Source organism: Heterocephalus glaber, unplaced genomic scaffold (assembly GCF_053883595.1).
Source record: "Heterocephalus glaber isolate CG9 unplaced genomic scaffold, H.glaber_assembly_v1.0 deba00000937, whole genome shotgun sequence".
Lineage (NCBI taxonomy): Eukaryota > Metazoa > Chordata > Mammalia > Rodentia > Bathyergidae > Heterocephalus > Heterocephalus glaber.
This window is the reverse complement of record NW_028258173.1, coordinates 4,137,445-4,153,861: the sequence shown is the minus strand read 5'-3', so window position 1 is coordinate 4,153,861 and position 16,417 is coordinate 4,137,445. Positions and strand designations below refer to the sequence as shown.

At 57.9% G+C, this 16,417-nt stretch overlaps 3 protein-coding genes and 1 pseudogene across 5 annotated transcripts in view; 2 read left to right on the top strand and 2 right to left on the bottom strand.

Moving 5' to 3' along the window:
- Positions 1-1,360: 1,360 nt before the first annotated feature.
- On the top strand, positions 1,361-4,979 carry Syngr2 (synaptogyrin 2). The gene is made up of 4 exons (XM_004860817.3): positions 1,361-1,515; positions 3,136-3,373; positions 3,704-3,843; positions 3,938-4,979. Exons 1-4 carry the CDS (start codon positions 1,417-1,419, stop codon positions 4,133-4,135), a joined length of 675 nt encoding a protein of 224 aa, XP_004860874.1. The 5' UTR covers positions 1,361-1,416; the 3' UTR covers positions 4,136-4,979.
- Tk1 (thymidine kinase 1) lies at positions 3,701-13,776 on the bottom strand. The gene is made up of 8 exons (XM_004860822.3): positions 13,620-13,776; positions 13,233-13,446; positions 13,123-13,154; positions 12,189-12,299; positions 10,348-10,441; positions 7,288-7,377; positions 6,869-6,988; positions 3,701-6,791 (listed from the first exon to the last, which is right to left on the bottom strand). Exons 2-8 carry the CDS (start codon positions 13,296-13,298, stop codon positions 6,606-6,608), a joined length of 699 nt encoding a protein of 232 aa, XP_004860879.1. The 5' UTR covers positions 13,299-13,446; positions 13,620-13,776; the 3' UTR covers positions 3,701-6,605.
- The window catches only part of Afmid (arylformamidase), a 23,009-nt gene continuing 20,319 nt past the window's right edge, over positions 13,728-16,417 (top strand). For all 3 annotated transcript variants that reach the window (XM_004860821.4, XM_004860820.4, XM_004860818.4), the window contains exon 1: positions 13,728-13,926. In XM_004860821.4, the coding sequence (XP_004860878.1) occupies positions 13,849-13,926 (78 nt within the window). In that variant the 5' untranslated portion in view covers positions 13,728-13,848. The remainder of the gene's footprint in view (positions 13,927-16,417) is intronic.
- LOC101701442 (vitamin K epoxide reductase complex subunit 1 pseudogene) lies at positions 14,032-16,084 on the bottom strand (annotated as a pseudogene).

Here is a 16,417-nt window from a genome sequence, read left to right as displayed (position 1 = left end):
GTAACCTCAGCACTCTTGAGGCTGAGGCAGGAGGATCACCATGAGTTCAAGGTCAGCCTGAGGTACTTAGCAAGACCCCTGTCTCAAAAAAAAACACAAAAACCTAAATTTTTAAAAAAGGCTGAGGCAGGAGGATCATGTTTTCCTGTTTTTGAGCCCAGCCTGGGCAACTTAGTGAGACCCTGTCTGAAAAATAAAGAATAGAAAAGGAATGGGGATGAAGCCCATTGCAAGGGCCCCAAGTTCAATCCCCAGTGTGCACTCTCAAAATCATTAGCACAGAAAAGAGGAACAAAACCCAATCAACCAAACAACAAAAAAGGAAGGGAGGGCCGGGGATTTAGCTCTTAGCTCAGTGGTTCCGATGCCTGCCTCACAAGCGGATTTAGCTGTGTCAACCCTGCCTGCCTTGCAAAAGCACGAGGTCCTGAGTTCAATCCCTGGGACTGGAAAAAGAAAAAAGGAAAGAAAAGGCAGGCTGATGGTGTATGCCTGTAATCTTAGCATTCCATCATGAGTTCAAGGCCAGCCTGGACCACCCAGTGAGACAGTATTTCAAACACACTGCACACACACACACACCCAAAAAAGAAAAAGTCCTGCCAGCCTGCCAGCCCTTGGGGAATCCTGCTGTCATTCGGTCTGCAGTTCCTCCCTGGGGGTCAGGGTGTGGACCCCAAGAGCCTCTCAGGATTCTCTCACCAGGCAGAGGATCAGCCCTCCACATCCTTGAGGCTCTGGGCCTTTGCTGAGTGGAACTGCATTTGACTCCGTCCCCCGGGGACCTGGGTTCCCTTTCATTTTGTCTCAGTATTTGGAAGGCTTCGGGACCTCGGGCCCGCCCAGCCCAGGAAACATGGGAAAGTGGTGATGGGGGCCTCGACCCCATTGTAGGCTTAGCTCAGAGGGGAAGGAAGAGTAACTGGTCATAAAGGGAGTCCAGCCTGTTTTTTTTTTTTCTTCTTTTTCGGAGCTGAGGTTCGAACCCATGACCTCGAAAGTGACTTCAAATATACCTTCTCCCGCTAAGCTACAGCCCCTAGCCCTTAATTTTTTATTTGAAGAGTTTTGCTAAGTCGCTTAATTGCCTAGACTGGGTTCTAACTTGAAATTCTCCCGCCTCAGCCTCCCAGAGTGCTGGGATTACAAGCAGGCGCAGGTAGGGTTTTGAGAGAGCGGGGGCTTTATGAGCCTGCGTCCTGGTAGGTGGAGGCCCGAGTCGGCCTGTGGCGGGCTTCCTGGAGGGGAGCGGTCCCTTTTCCTGGGGGATCTCTCGCGTCCCCCGCCCCGCGGCGGCTCGGAGGCCGCACTTTGCCCCCGGTCCCTGGCCGAGGCCACGCCCCGCGGCCGGGCGGGGCGGGGCGGGGCGTCGCGGGTTCCTGTGCTCGGCGGCCCGGGGCGAGCGGCGACGGCGACATGGAGAGCGGGGCCTATGGCGCGGCCAACGCGGGCGGCTCCTTCGAACTGCGGCGCTTCCTGACTCAGCCGCAGGTGGTGGCGCGCGCCGTGTGCATGGTGAGCCGGGGAGCGGCCGGGCCGCGCGCGGGGCGCCTCCTAGGGCCGGGCCGGGCCGCCAGCCCGGGAGCGCGACAGGTGGCGGCGCCGGCGGCCAGGCCCGGCAACGCGCGTGGGACTGGCTTTCAGGCCCGGCCCGGCCCGCTGCCCCCTCCGCGCCCCGGGCCCCCGCCAGTCCCGCCGCCCTGGCGCGGAGCCCGGCCGGCGGGGACAGGCCTGTCGCCCCGCTGGCAGGGGAGGAGCCGCGCGGCTGCGGAGCAGGTGGCCGCCGCGCCCGCCGCGCTCCCAGGGCGGGGGATTCACCGCGAAGGGGCTTTCAGAAGCCACGTGGGGTGCGGCAGGAGGCGGCACGGCGCCCTAAACGGGGTTCCCTTCCCACCCGGGAGCTGGCCCGGGTCTGCGTGCCCAGCAAGGCCATGCCCTCCTCACGAGCTGGGCAGGCTCTCTGGGACCTGGTGTGGGGAGCCGGACAGGTGATAACTGTCAGGCGCGCGCGTGGCGGGGGTAGGTGCCTGGGGACCCCCAGCCCGACCGTGGGGTCTGACCGGCTGCCCTGGGCTGTGGCCTTGGCCCAGATTCCCTGGTGGGTCGGGACGGCGGTGCCAGCAGCCCTGGGAGTACTCTGCTCCCTGCACCCGGAGTTCCGGCTTCTCCAGCTGGGGGTGGGGCTTGTGACTGGTGGCTCCAGAACCCTATTGAGCTCCCAGCCAGGGCACAACGGACCCTGGGGGAGGCTTCCTCAGAGGGAGCCAAGTGCCCACCACAGACTCCTCTGAATCTGCTGAGATGGGCTGGGCATGGACGGTGGCCTTGAATTTTGGGGAGGAAGCCAGGTGACATGGTCTGCTCTGCAGGGGCTGGACTCCCCCTGGGAGTTCCAGCTGGTCTGTGCTCACCCTCCAGGCCCCCAGCCCCACCCCAGGGGTCTGCCCTGTAGTCAGGCTATCTGGAGCACCTGATGTGCTACAGCACTGAGACTGGAGCTCCAGGTAGGGGCGGGGAGGGGAGGGACCAGGATGCCAGGAGGCCGGAAGTCCTTGTGGGGAGGAAGCTGGCAGGACTGGGGAGTCCATTTGGGACCAGGGAGGAGCTAGAAGGGCCAGGGCTGGTGCTGGCAGGGGCTTGGAGAAGCAGGAGCCCCCAGGGGCATTGGCATGGCTTTCCAGAGGTGGAGCTGCCCTTCACCAGGGTGTTCCGGAAGAGGTTGGCAAAGTAGAGGTGGCTCCCCAAGCAGGTAATGAGATGGGGAGCAGGCGAGACTCAGACTTTGTAGCCTGTATTGCTTAAAATTCAAAGTGGGGGTGTGCAGCTTGCCCTGTGTCCCCATCACGAGCTCAAAACGAGGTGACTTGCAGCAAACAGGGGGAATCCCCTCCCAGGAGCTCCCCAACCAGTCCCCACCCTCCCCAGTCCAGGAATCCCCAGCAGGCCCTTGGTAGTAGGAGACTGGTCTGGGGATCGGGGGAGCCATTTGCCTGTCAGCCCACCTCAGCGGGTTCAGACGGAAAGGCAGTGGCGGGACCAGCAAGTGTTCGAATGCCTTTCCAGGACCCCTTCCAGGCGCGTCCCTTGGAGCTGGCCAGTGGCACCCACTCTGCAGCATCCTCTTCCCTGTGCTAGGTCTTCGCCTTGATTGTGTTCTCCTGCATCTTCGGTGAGGGCTACAGCAACACACACAGTTCGGATCAGATGTACTGTGTCTTCAACCGCAACGAGGACGCCTGCCGCTACGGCTCCACCATTGGGGTGCTGGCCTTTCTGGCCTCAGGCTTCTTCTTCGTAGTTGATATCTATTTCCCCCAGATCAGCAACGCCACTGACCGCAAGTACCTGGTCATTGCTGACCTGCTTTTCTCAGGTACCCGCCTGTGGTGCCTGTCTGCCCTTGGGATGGGCACCGGAGCCAGAGGCGTTTTAGGGCCTCTCCGGGCCAGAGTGGGGGACAGGGTCACCAGCCCCACTGAGCAGACCATCGCGGGCTGGGCTGTAGGCTTCCAGAGTCTGCTGAAACCCACTGCAGTGGGCCTGAGGCAGGTCCCTCCTGGTGGGCACCCCCTTAGTCTTCACCTCTTGCCCCTGCAGTGTACACACCCCTGGGCTCTGGGAGATCCTTGCCTTAGGGCTGTCCTTCCTGGGTCCCCAGAAAGCCCCGTCCCTACCTGGAGCCAACCCCCCATCCTCTCCCCAGCTCTCTGGACCTTCCTGTGGTTTGTTGGTTTCTGCTTCCTTACCAACCAGTGGGCAGCCACCAGGCCTGAAGATGTGCTGGTGGGAGGTGACTCAGCCCGGGCAGCCATCACCTTCAGTTTCTTCTCCATCTTCTCCTGGGTGAGTAGGCTGGGCTGCCATTCAGGACCAGCGGACGTGGGTACAGCAATGGACCCTCCACCCAGCACCCTGCCCACCTCTCACCTCCCTGCAGGGCACACTGGCTTCCCTGGCCTACCAGCGCTACAAGGCTGGAGTGGATGCCTTCATCCAGAACTATGTGGATCCCACCCCAGACCCCAACACAGCCTATGCCTCCTACCCCAGCGGATCGGTGGACAGCTACCAGCAGCCGCCCTTCACCCAGAACGCAGACACCACCGAGGGCTACCAGCCGCCCCCTGTGTACTGATCGGAGCTGCAGGGCAGGGGAGGATGCCCGGTTCCCCTGGATCCTGGCCCCCTGGAGAGCCCTGGCCTTCTGTGCCCAGCAGCACACCCTAAGTCCCTGCACCCATAGGGCCTTAACATGCACCCACTCCAGGGCATTTTGAGGAAGGGTTAGCTAGAAGTTCTCTTGCTGTTTTTCTTCCCCCTTGGTGCTGGGGCTGGAACCTAGGGCCTCCTCACACATGCTAGGCAGGCGCTCTGCCACTGAGCTACACTCCCAGCTCCTTTTTGCTTTCCATGAGCCCGGTCTGCTAGTAGCAGCCAGTAGCCCACACTGTGCTCTTCTGACAAGTGCCTTAGTGTCCCCCTCGCCCCAAGGAGCTGAGCCCAGCCCAAGGCTGACAGCCGGCCATCTGGGCTTTCTGCCAAAGATGGGGGCCGGGGGCCTCACACGTCTCTCCAGTGCTGGGCTCAGGCTCGCACTCCTCACTCAGGTTTGCCACCTCCACCTCCATGCCTTCAGCCCCATGTCGTGCCCTACTCAGGCTGGGCTTGTGCTGTGTCCTCTGGGGCCTGCCACTCTGTGCCAATCACTTCTGGGCTGGCTCTCACTGCCACAGGTATGGGGCTGGTGCCCACCCGGGGGACCCATGGCCCTTCCTTCTTGCTCCCAACCCTGGCAGCAGGGAGGGCCTCTGCCTGACATAACGCCCAGCTTTATGTAAATATTCTGCAACTTCAGTTACCAAGTGTGAGAGCCACAACCCACAGGCTGTTGGAATGTGTTAAAAAGCCTCGGGGAGATGCCCCTTGCCCTTGGATTCTGCTGGACTGGTTTGGAGATGGAATAAATGTTTTTCTCAGTTTCCATTGTCCTGGGTTGGGCCTCAGCCCAGAGGTAGTAGGTAGGATTCCTCAGGTTCCAGCTTGGGGGGCTGACTTCAGGACTGTATTTTGTCCTATATGTGGCATCCCCCTTCCCCCACCTTCAACCAGCATCCTAAAATAGCCAGTGTGCTCAGCTTGTAAACAAGACAGGTTTTTCTGGCCTGTGAGGCGGCCCAGCCGCTGCCTTCCTAGTGTTGGGAGGGTGGGGGACACTTGGGAGCTGCCCCTCTCGAGACCCCTCCCCTGTAACCCTTTTCTTCCACAGCAGGGGTGAGGCGCTGAGTGGGGTGGTCCAGGCCCTCCGATTCCCCCCAGGTCAGGGCTCAGAGTACCTGGGGAATCCCTTCCTGGGCCAGGCCCGGGGAAGTGGGCCCTCAGGCAGGAGATGGGACCCCTGATGCAACTCCTGGCTTCTCCTTTTGTGTAACTGTCTGGAGCTGTGGACAGTGGGGCCTAAGTTTCAAAATCCCAGTACAGATGCCTAGCTCCCTACTACTGGGCCCTGTGAGCTGCAGGCCTCAACCAATAGCCGGCAAGTTGGGATATAGCAAAGAGGAGAGGACAGGCCCCTGGGAATACTGACCCTTCTCCACCCAGTGTGTGAGCACGGCACAGACCAGGGTACAGGCCTTACCCTTGCACCCAGCCCTGCGAGCAGGCCTCTCCGGAGCACAGCTGAGCTCGTTCCTCAGTGTCTGCTTCACAAACAACCTGACTTTCCAGCCCCGGCTGGCACTAACACCCACCAACGCCTGGGCTTTCCAGCCTGGACCGCAGGCTTATTCGTCCTAAAACCAGACAGACAAAAAGGCGGGGTGGACAAGTTCCTCAGTCTTTTTTTTTTTTTTTTGGTACCGGGGTGCAAGCTCGGGTCGGGTCCATGCGCTTGTGCAGCAGGTGGTGAAACCACCGAGCTAAATCCCTGGCCTGTTCCTCAGTCTTTTCTCATCATCAGGCTTGGGTCAGGAGCTTATGAGCACTAGAATAATAAGACCTGGGTGAGATGAGATCTCCACTCGAATCACATAGGAGCGGCGTATAAGACCCGGGAACCCAGGCCAGACTGAAATGTGTCTTTACCAGTTACTAAATTTGAATACTGGTCATTAACGTCAAAGCGGCAGCAAAAGAGGCCGGGCTCAGCCCCACAGAGCACCTTCCTCTTTAAGAGTCAAGCTCTGGCACCTGAAAGATGACATCTTTTCTGGAGAAGCCACTGCTAGAGCTAGAGTGTAGGGAGGGATTTCAGCCCAAAGGGCAGCAGGGGGCACCGGACCAGACGTCCTCAGATGGACAGGGGGGCCTCTGCACGGCGAGGCACAGGCACCCCAAGGAGAAGAGAAACTCGAAAGTGAAAATCACAAGGGGGAGGGAAGCAGCCAGCAGTACCAATGTCACACCGGTGTGTGGCTCTGCCCGCTCCCTGGAGGAGGAGGCAGTGTGGACCCCAAACCACGAGGCCTGGCTGGCTCCAGCCTCGGGCGTCATCCAGCCACGGGGGCAAAGCCTGAGAGGCCAGAGGGCGGGCGGACGGGCGAGGAGAGCGGGCCTGTCTCACGTCGTGGGCACAGTTCTGGCTCCTCTGCAGGGCCACATGGGGACCCTCAGATGGCAGGGCCACACTGCAGCACCTGCTGAGGGGCAAAGAGCTTCCTGGCCACTGAGGCCTCCCCCGGCAGCACTGGGCAGTTCTCCTTGTTGTCCAGCCCAGCATTCTGGACCGAGGACTTCTTGAAGTAGCAGAGGCGACACACGGAGTGGTATTTGTCTGCTCCACCAATCACCTCGACCTGGCAGCAGGGAGGAAGGGAAGAAGGGTCGGTGGGGTGTCAAAGGGGCCCCCAGAGACAGAAGCAGGTGGACCCACCTCCTTCTCCAGGCCCAGCCTCTTGGTGTAGGCGGCTTCCCGGAAGCACTCCATGCACACAGCGGTCAGCTTCACCACGCTCTCAGCCAAGGGCACCAGGTTCAGGATGCTGCCGAAAGCCTGCAGGCATGGAGGACGCAGGTGAGCCCAGATGCCCGGGCCTGCTGTTTGATACCCTTTGATTGAGGGGCATGGAAGAGGGACTTCCACCTTGACCCTGCCCTCACTGAGTGCATGCCCTGCTCTGTCCCTCCAGATTTAAAGCACCCAACAGCAGGTGGCACCCATTCTGGCCAGACCTGGGGGAACCTGAGCTCAGGCAGTGCCCTCCATAGTGGCAGAGAAGGGGAACACTGGTGGCCAGTGTCCACCAAGGCCCCTCCTCCTTCCTGATCCCGCCCAGGGACTGGGCGCCTTACCTTCCTCTGAAAGGTCCCGTCCAGGGCCGCCACGATCACTGTCTTCCCGGCATTGGCCATGCCCTCGCAGAACTCCACAATGTCAGGGAACTGGGAAGGGGTGGGTGGAGGAAGAGTGAGCTGCTACCCCCAGCCGCAGCTTTCTGGGGCCTCAGAGAGCCGGCCCGATTCATTCGACAATGCAGCTCCACATGGAGCCTGAGAACAAGGGCACTAATGTGCCCCTGAGGTCCCCAGACTAGGGACTGGGCCATGCACACGTGCCCACCACTGCCCAGGCCCCTCTGGCAGCACAGCGGCCTGCTGTTCTACCAGGCTGGGGAGAGAGGCCTAGGCCCTTTCCTTGTAGTGTTGCTGCCTGAGGAGCCCGAGGCAGGGCCGTGTGAAGTGCAGCCGAGCTGGTGCTGTGGCACACACCCAGAATTGCAGCGGCTTGGGAGGCTGAAGGAGGAGTATGGCAAGTGTGGAGCCAGCTCGGGCAACTGAGCAAGCTTTGTCCCAAAATACAATGCTATGAAGAACTGGGTCTGTAGCTCAGTGGCAGACTGCCTGCCCAGCATGTGTGAGGCCCTGGGTTCAATCCCCAGCACAGCCCAAATAAATAAATAAATAAATATAAAGGAACTTCAAGGAACTCAGGAAGGCAAAAGTCCCTGCAGTGTGGAATCCACACATGCAGAAAAGCAGCAAGGAGCCCACTGACAGTGACAAGTCTGTCCATTTGAGTTCATCAGCTGTGTCCGCACCTCCTGAGCACCTGCAGTTAGGTCTGTCCAGAACTCAAGATCCTCCTGCCTCAGCCTCCTAAGTGCAGGGATTATAGGCAGGTGTCACCAAACCCAGCTCCTCTGAACAAGTAAGTCTTGAAGAGAGGGAGGGAATCCAAAGGCAAGATTAGGAGGCCTAGGAGAAGACTGTCACCTTCTTAGCATCTTAACAAGGGCCAGCTGGTCGGCCCAGGGGAGGCCTCTGCTCCCTGGCATCCAAGCCCCTGGGAAAGAGCGAGGATGTAACAAAGTAAAACAACAAATTCCCAATGGTGAGAGACTAAGTCAGATGCCACAGACAAAATTCAAATAAATGGGGGAGAGAGATTCGCAGTGTGATCAGGGAGCACCAACTATTGAAAGGAAGAAAGAGGGGAGGGGGGAAAGAAGGAAAGGTGGAAACCCTAGAGAGGCAGTGTCCGAGAGGAAAAACGGACCGCAGACAGGCACGGAGAAGCTGTTGGCCACGCAGAAATGAGACACGCAGTCAGAGACATGCGCATGCCCCGCATGTGAGCCGTCACCCGGCAGGCCACCCACCTGGCTCTTCTGCAAAGGCCCAGCAGACCTCACCACGGCCTCTGGCTCCCATTTCTCCTGGGCTCACAGTCAGGCCAGGCCACCCCAACAACTTCCTGTCTCTCCTCGTCTCTGTAGCCCTGTGGCACAGCTGCCTCTTCACCTTGATGGTTCCAGCCATGCTCCTGCGGGAGCACCCAGGCTCCTGGGGCTCCTTCAAGCCCCATTCAAACTGTCCCCTTTAGGACCCTCCCTGCAGTAACTCTCACCCCCTTCTTGGCCTTTCCCTGATAATCGTTAGCAGCTGCCACCATCTGACAGGTGTCAACTCAAGGTGGGGCCTCTGCTGTGTCCCCTGCACCAAGGACCTTGCTGTCCCAGGGGCCTACTGCATGGACATCTGAGGCTGGCTCTGACCCCGCAAGAAACAAAGGGCACAGCAGCGCTATGAGCCACTTGGTCAGAATACACAGGTATGAGGACTAGAAGGACCCAATACTCTTGAGGCTGAGGCAGGAGGAACACAGGTTTGAGCCCAGCCTAGGCAATTTAAAACTTAGCTAGGCCCTGTTTCAAAATAAAAAAGTAAAAGACCTGGGGATGTAGCTCAGGGAGAAGGCCCTGGGTTCAATCCCCAGTACCACCGAAAAAAAAAACAGCCCCCAAAACAAAAGACGATGTCAGTGTCCCTGACTGGGCACACCCAAGATGGGTGGGCAAACATCTGCTGCAGGGTCCCGAACCCAGAGTGAGAACTGGCAGCCTGGCATCCAGCTCAAAGGGAGACATCCCACATGTGCAGTGGGGGACAGGCAGCCTCACTGTACCCATGGTTTGGGAGCCATGACTCGTACAGGTGGACCAGGACTGAGCCACCAGCTCCTGCACTGGGAGTCAGGGTGAGGAGAGATCCGCTAACCAAAGAATCACTTCCTCCTCCAGGCTATGGAGTGAGACTAAATGTAGTTAGGGAACCACATTCAAATTCCAGCCAGCAGATCATGTGACTTCTGGCATGAAAACCCCACACTGTGGGGGGAGGGGGTTCTGCTGGGTCTTTCTCCTTCCACTGTCTAGATGGGAGTCACCCAGGGGTCTGGGTCCTCATCACCCAGGGCCACCTAAAGGCAGAGAGAATGGAAGCCTTGTGGGCGGGAACCACATAGGACTATGTGAGTGAGAAATAAATTTCAATAGTGCAATATGTTTAAATCATCATGGTATATACTGTGAATAAATATATTCCATCCTTATCTCACATATTGCATGGATGGGATGGGGGGTTGAGCCCAAGGACGCTGTACCGCTGAGCTACATCCCTTATTTTATTTTGAGGCAGGGTCTCAATAAGTTGTCTAGGCAGATCTTGGACTTAGGATCTTCCTGCCTAGTTTCCCACAGTGTTGGGGTTACAGGTACACACCACCACACCTGGCTTAAGTATATTTTAAAAAAATGTGTCATCTAGTGGCACTGTGCCTGCCTCAAAAGCAGAAGGTCCTGGGTTCATTCCCCGGTACCAAAAAAAAAAAAAAGTGTCATCTTAATTTTCTGGCATTGGGGGTGTATTTACTACAGCAGCGCTCCTTCCCCTCCCCTCCCCCAGTGGATTGGCAGGGACCCTAAAGCTGTCCACAGAGCCAACCACAGATACTAGCTGAGGTAAGTTAACCCTGTTATTTTACTAACAGATCAGAGACAGAATTGATAACATGCAAACCAGCAGGAAGAGGGGGATAGCCCGTGGGAAGCAATGCCAGGGCAGTGAACTCACAAACTGCCCCTCGTCAATGCCTATGACGGCCGCTCCCAGGGCCTCCTGGGCTGTGTCCCGGAGCAGGCAGGCTGGCAGCGCCTCCATAGTGTTCCTGAGGAGGAAAGCCAGAGCTCAAGTGAGGCTGGGGAAACCGAGCCCGGAGAGAGCAAGCTGCAGGGGATGTAGGGCCACCCCCTCCTGCACAGCTGGGGCAGTGTGGCCCAGCACAGTGCTGAGAAGTCAGCATCTGTGGGGAGGGATCGGGGAGAATACAGACCCAGGGTCAGAAAACCAGTTAACTGACGCTCTGCTTTTTTGGGGGTGGTACTGGGGACTGAACCCAGGGCCTAATTTACTTTGAGACCTGGTCGTGCTAGGTTACAAATTGCCCAGGCTGGGCTTGAACTTGTGATTCTCTTGCCTCAGCCTCCCAGAGTGCTGAATTACAGACGTGTGCCCCCGTGTCCTGCTCAGACTCCGGACTAGAAATCAGCAATGTCCAGGGCCGGGATTTAGCTCAGTGGTTTTGCTGCCTGCTGCGCAAGCGCAAGGACCCGAGTTTGATCCCTGGTACCAAAAAAAAAAAAAAAAAAAAATTTATAGTAGTTCACAGCTACTGCTTTTTGTTGTTGTTGTTGTCAACAGGGATAGAACTCGGGACCTTGTACTTGTGAGGCAGGCGGTGGCACCACTGAGCTAAATCCCTGGCCCTACTGCCTATCTATGATCTTGTGATAACAATCCTCAAGATCTGGGGAGAACTTGAAGCAGGATTTCATGCACTTTAAATTCCCTCTTCCCTCCCCAGACACATAAGACCAGCGGGAGGACAGGCAGGCAGCCAGCTGGCCATGGCTTCGGCATCTGCAGACCTTTGTCAACGCCACCAGGGTTAGACCTGTGAGCCACGCAATCTTAGATCCAGCCCACCCTAGAAGGTGCCTCGGTAACCACTGTACAACATGTACCACGTCTCCTCCTCTGCTCTCACTGACCCCAGTGCAGGGAATGGCAGGGAAGCGAACCGTGTGTGTCTGACGTTCAACCATGACGCATGTGTCTTGTTTGTTTTTGGGAGGATCAAACTCGGGACCTTTCCCTTGTGAGGCAGGCGGCAGAACCACTGAGCTAAGTCCCTGGCCCTGCATGTGTCTTGACTCCTTGCATGTACCTGAGTCCTGGCATTCTCCACCTCCCTTCCAGGTTCAGAACCCCCGGGCCCCCACCCCAGGCCAAGTGTTGTCAAGTAGTTTGGTTCTCTGGACAGCAGCACATCTGTGTCACTGCCGGGAGTCCGGAGGGCAGAGAAGTGTGCCCAGGCTCAGAATGCCAGCCCCAAATCTGCTACCAAGGAACTAGATTTAACTCCCACCGAGAGGTCGAGGGCCGGAAATGTCCACAGGACTCAGGCAGATAAACATACAACCCAGAAGCATAAAGGCTATAAGGTGACAGGAAGCCAGCTAGGGACAGATGACTAAGAAATTAAACAAAAATCAGCGTGGAAGCCAAATAACCAGTTTGCAGCCTCTGCCGGGTGCAAACTCTAGAGCAAGGTTCCCCATCTGGGCAGGCTGGACAGGCATCCAGGGCCCATTCTGGGTGTGGGGACAGTCCTGTGGAATCATCCCTGACCGGCACTGTTACAGACCAGAAGCACCCTGGCCCCTCCAGCGTGAGAACTAAAGATGCCTCCCAAACCTGTCAAGTGGCCTCTGAGGTGCAGTCCCTCCCCATCCCTGCTGAGCACCCCAGGCAAGAGCTGCCTCGCCTGGATTTGAAGCTGTCAGGGCCCGGAATCAGAATGACCAACCAGCCTCACACAGTTCTGTGGGACGGGACCTCAGGGCAGGACTGACCTGTCATGTGTGGAGAAGCCGCTGCTGTAGCGCGTGTCTTTGGCGTACTTAATGACCAGGCACTTGTACTGCGCGATCTGGAAGCGGCGGACCCGCCTCATCAGCTCGGTGCTGCAAGAGAGAGGCTGAGTCGAGGCCGGCGCACAAGGCGGGCCGCCCCTGCCCCCTAGTGGTGGGCAGCCGGCACCCCACGACGGAACCCACAGAGCAGCCGAGGAGCGCGGGAGAGAAAAGGCGGGCTCGGAGTTCGCGCCGGGCCGAGCATCCCTCTGCGGCCTGGGGTCTCGCACGGAGCACGCACCGGCCTCCAGTCTGCATCCGCCGCGGGGCAGGAACGGCGTCGAGCGGCCCCGGTAAGACCGGGGAAGCAGGGGTCTCAGGGACGAGGTAGGGAAAGGGGCAGAGGCTGACTGCATTTCCAGGGCCGCTCAGGTTTTCTGGATTCACCAACCCGCTTGCTTCTGGGCCCAGAACCCCGACGCTGAGGCTCACGCTCCGAGCAAGGGGTTGGAGCCGGCGTGACGGTCGGGGCCTTTACTCGGGGGGCTCAGTGGCTTCATCTGTCCCGGGAAAGGCCCCTCCCGGGGGTGGGGGGAGGATGGCTATGGCTGCAGGCTTCAGGGAACCCCGGAGCGGGGAAGGAAGTAGCTGGAGGTTCCCGGGCACAGAAGGAAGCAGCCACAGGGCAGGGGTGTCCAGACAGAAGATGGCTCACAGTGCACACAGTGCACACACCCAGACGCCCCTTCTGAGGATTGGGGGGCTTAGGCTGCGGCCAACTGTGTCCAGCTCCTGAAGGCCCGAGCCCCGCGGGGATGCGCGCGGCTTCCTCCAGGACTGGATTCCGGAGGAGAGGAACGCGGGGCGGGGCAGGAGCCCCGGATGGGATATCTGGGAAGATCCGGGGAGCACAGGGGTCCCAGGGAGCCATTACCTTTTCCCTGAGAACATGGGCCCGAGAATCACCTAGGAGAGAAGAAGAGGTCACCTTGGGGTCCGCTCCACGCGGACGCCAGGCACCACCCCGACCCCCGTGCCCCGCACCTGGATTTGGCCCCGGGTCTTGCTGGGGGAGCCGGGCAGCACTGAGGGCAGGTTGATGCAGCTCATAGTGTCTCCCGGAGAACACAGCAGCACCGGGGACCCAAGCGCCTGTCTGCCGCCTGTAGGATCCGGCCGCTTCCCGCGCAGTCCCTCTTGAGCCTGGCGTGCGGGCCAATCGGGAGGCAGCGCTGCCAAAACCGGAGCCAATCAGCGCCTGCAGTCCGACGGGAGTACTTTTTATTTTTTATTTTCCGAGTTTTGTTCATACAGGCTCGCGCTCTCGCTCTCTCTCTCTCTCTCCCTCTCCCTCTCCCTCTCCCTCTCCCTCTCCCTCTCCCCCCTCTCTGTAGTTCAGGCTGGCCTCGATCTCGTGACCCCCCGGCTCACCCTCCCGCGTGATCCCTGATCCCAGGAAGAGATTTTGCCGCAAACTGTTTCCTCTCTTGGGAAGAACCCGGAGAAGAACGAATGGAAGCCGGCGGTGGGCGTGATTCAGTGGGCGTGGCTCCGTGGTGCGATTCAGTCCAGCGGTGGGCGCGGCCTGCCTAGACCCGGCCCCACCTGTCAGCCACCAGTGCAGTGCACCCTGCACAGCCCTCCTGCACAGCCCTCTGCCATGGACCAGCATGGAATCCCCGCGCGCGGGTCCCGGGGCCCTGGAGCCCTGGAGCCCTGGAAGGAGATGTCTGCAGAGGTAGGAGGGCTGCAGGGAGGCCTGGGGCCACGGAGATCGACTCCGAGGCTGCCCTGGGATTCTAGGGAGGCGCTTCTGCGGGTGCTCGTTTGCCAGGTCCCAAAGTCTTGGGCACAAGATGTTTGACTTTGTTTTGGTTTTTGTTTGTTTGTTTTGGTACCGGGGACCGAACTCCGGTCCTTGACGGACAGGCGGCAGAACCACTGAGCTAAATTCCAGGCCCGCTTTATTTTGTTTTTTGAAACAGGGTCTTGCTAAGCAGTTCAAGCTGACCTTGAATTCACTATGTAGCTGAGGCTGGCCTCGAACTTGTAGTGATCCTCCTGCCTCAGCCTCCGGAGTGCTGGGATCACAGGTGTGCACCACCACCCCAGGCCTGTTTGTCTTTTTGCAACAGCAGATTTTGTTTTGTTTTGTTTTGTCCAATTTTTGAGGGGGGAGAAAAGAAATCCTAGCTATGTCAGAGGCCCTGGAGGTTGAGGGCAAAGTTTCAGACCTTAACCCGAGGTTGTACAGCTCCTCCAGTTCTGCATTTAGGGGCCAGAGGCCAAGAGTTGCAGAAAGGCTGGTGCTTACTGTGGGGCTGCTGTGAGGTCAGAAAGGACACGGGAAAGGAACATGGTGCAAGGCCTGGCACTTGTTGTGACATCGTTGGGTTGTAAGTTTGTTTGTTTGTTGTTGTTGTTTTTGGTACCAGCGATCGAACTCAGGACCTTGTGCTTGCAAGGCAGGGGCGGTGCCACTGAGCTAAATCCCCGGCCTGGGTTGTAAGTTCTTAAATAGGTTTCCTGCATTTTAGGAAGTGTTCTTTTTCTTTTTTCTTTTTTTTTTTTATTTAGGAAATTTTATTGCTTAGAACCTTCCCTCCCAAGGCAGAGCAGAAACCAGCCCTTGGAGAGAGTGACAGGCATATTCGGTCCACTTTCCTGTGTGTGGTTATGCATGGCTGGGGGGAAATGCAAGGCCTTCAAGGGACCCAGACATGGCCTGCTTGGCCAAGGCTATGGGCTACAAGCCGATGAGGTCATCCTAGTTTGGGCTGAGGCCTCAGTGCTGCTTGGCCTTGGCCTCAGGCTCCAGGAACTCCCAGAAGCTAAGCCACATTAGGCCCACATTGACAGCATAGGTGGTGATGCAGACAACACAGAAATCATAGAGCACGAAGAACAGGATCCAGGCTAAGTAGAGAGAACCAGCAAGGGACACCAGGGAACTCAGCACTAGCAGGACAGAGACCCAGCGTCCCCACAGGCTACCTAACAACAGTTGTAGCGAGTAAAAAATCCACCCGAATACGCTGTTGGATGGATTGAGGATGCTGTCTGCTCCCAGCACGTGCTCCACCAGCCCGAAGCCTTGGCTTCACCTGGAGAAGACGTGAGAACAGCTGATGGCAGCACCCACATCACAGAGCGCGTGCTAGTCCTGGTCTCGGGCTTGCGCCGCCTTCATGTGCAGCACGTAGAAAGAGAGCACCAGGCCTGAGAGGCAGAGGCCCAGCAGCACCCACTCGGGGTTCCTCCAGGTGGAGCCCATCTCTGGAAGTGTTCTTTTTCTAATCAGAGACACCTCTGTGAATCTGATGCAAGATAGATACTACCCCAGGAAATCCCAGTCTCTCCCTTCCCTTCCTCCTTGCTTCTCTTCCTCCTACTCCTGTTTCTCCACCTCCTTCCCCATACACACTTGACTACAATATCAGCCGCCTCTCAGACATCCCCTGGACTGTCGCTGTCATAAATAGTGGTGTCATCTGCTGGCCATTATGACACATGCCTGTAAGCCCAGCACTTGGGAGGCTGAAGCAGGAAGACCGTGAGTTTTAGGCCAGCCTGCACTGTAAAGTGAGACTCTGTCTCCATAAATAAAGTCTTCAAACTCAAGTCCAGAAGTTCGTTCCACAGAAAAACTAATGGCCAAGAGGCAAGTGCTGGGGAGAAGGAGAGGCCTCATTTCATGGCCGAAGAATGGAGAAGGCAGCGCTCTGCTCACAAACTGACTTCTGCACTCCAGGTGGTATCCGTAGCTTTCATCAGATTCTCAAGGCCTCCAGTGGAGGTTTACAGATTCTGGGTAGGAAGGAGGGAGAGCCACGTCTTTTCTGGAGCTTTTAGAGGCCATCCAAGAAATTGGCCGCCATCACTTTTCGTGTCTCTCATGGTCTGGTGTGTCCGGTCATGGCGGCCAGCGGATGTCTTTAGCCTTGAAGGGAGAGGAAAGAGGTCAAGGTAACCCTGGGTTAATGTTTGGACAAAACATTCTCCAGTAGCCAACATGTTTACATGCAGAACTGAGTAGAATCTGACCCATGGGGGACAGGCACAATGTGAAGGCAGACGCTAGGCCTGACCGCTGTTCCAGTTAGCCCGTGGGACCTCTGTCAGTGTCCTGAGCAGCCATTATGCTCACCACCTGGCCTCCAAAATGAGTGATCTTTAAGTTAGCTGAGAGCTGGCAAAGCTGCAGGGATTATTTAGGCTTTTCGCTCAGT

Bases quoted from the DNA above. Each gene is read 5' to 3' on its own strand.
- Syngr2 (XM_004860817.3), top strand. From the start codon at position 1,417: ATGGAGAGCGGGGCCTATGGCGCGGCCAACGCGGGCGGCTCCTTCGAA. The intron at 1,516-3,135 runs GTGAGCCGGGGA...TCCCTGTGCTAG, and splicing joins TGGCGCGCGCCGTGTGCATG to GTCTTCGCCTTGATTGTGTT. The intron at 3,844-3,937 runs GTGAGTAGGCTG...ACCTCCCTGCAG, and splicing joins TCTTCTCCATCTTCTCCTGG to GGCACACTGGCTTCCCTGGC.
- Tk1 (XM_004860822.3), bottom strand. From the start codon at position 13,298: ATGAGCTGCATCAACCTGCCCTCAGTGCTGCCCGGCTCCCCCAGCAAG. The intron at 13,155-13,232 runs GTGCGGGGCACG...CTTCTCTCCTAG, and splicing joins AGACCCGGGGCCAAATCCAG to GTGATTCTCGGGCCCATGTT. The intron at 12,300-13,122 runs GTAATGGCTCCC...TCTCTCTTGCAG, and splicing joins CCCATGTTCTCAGGGAAAAG to CACCGAGCTGATGAGGCGGG.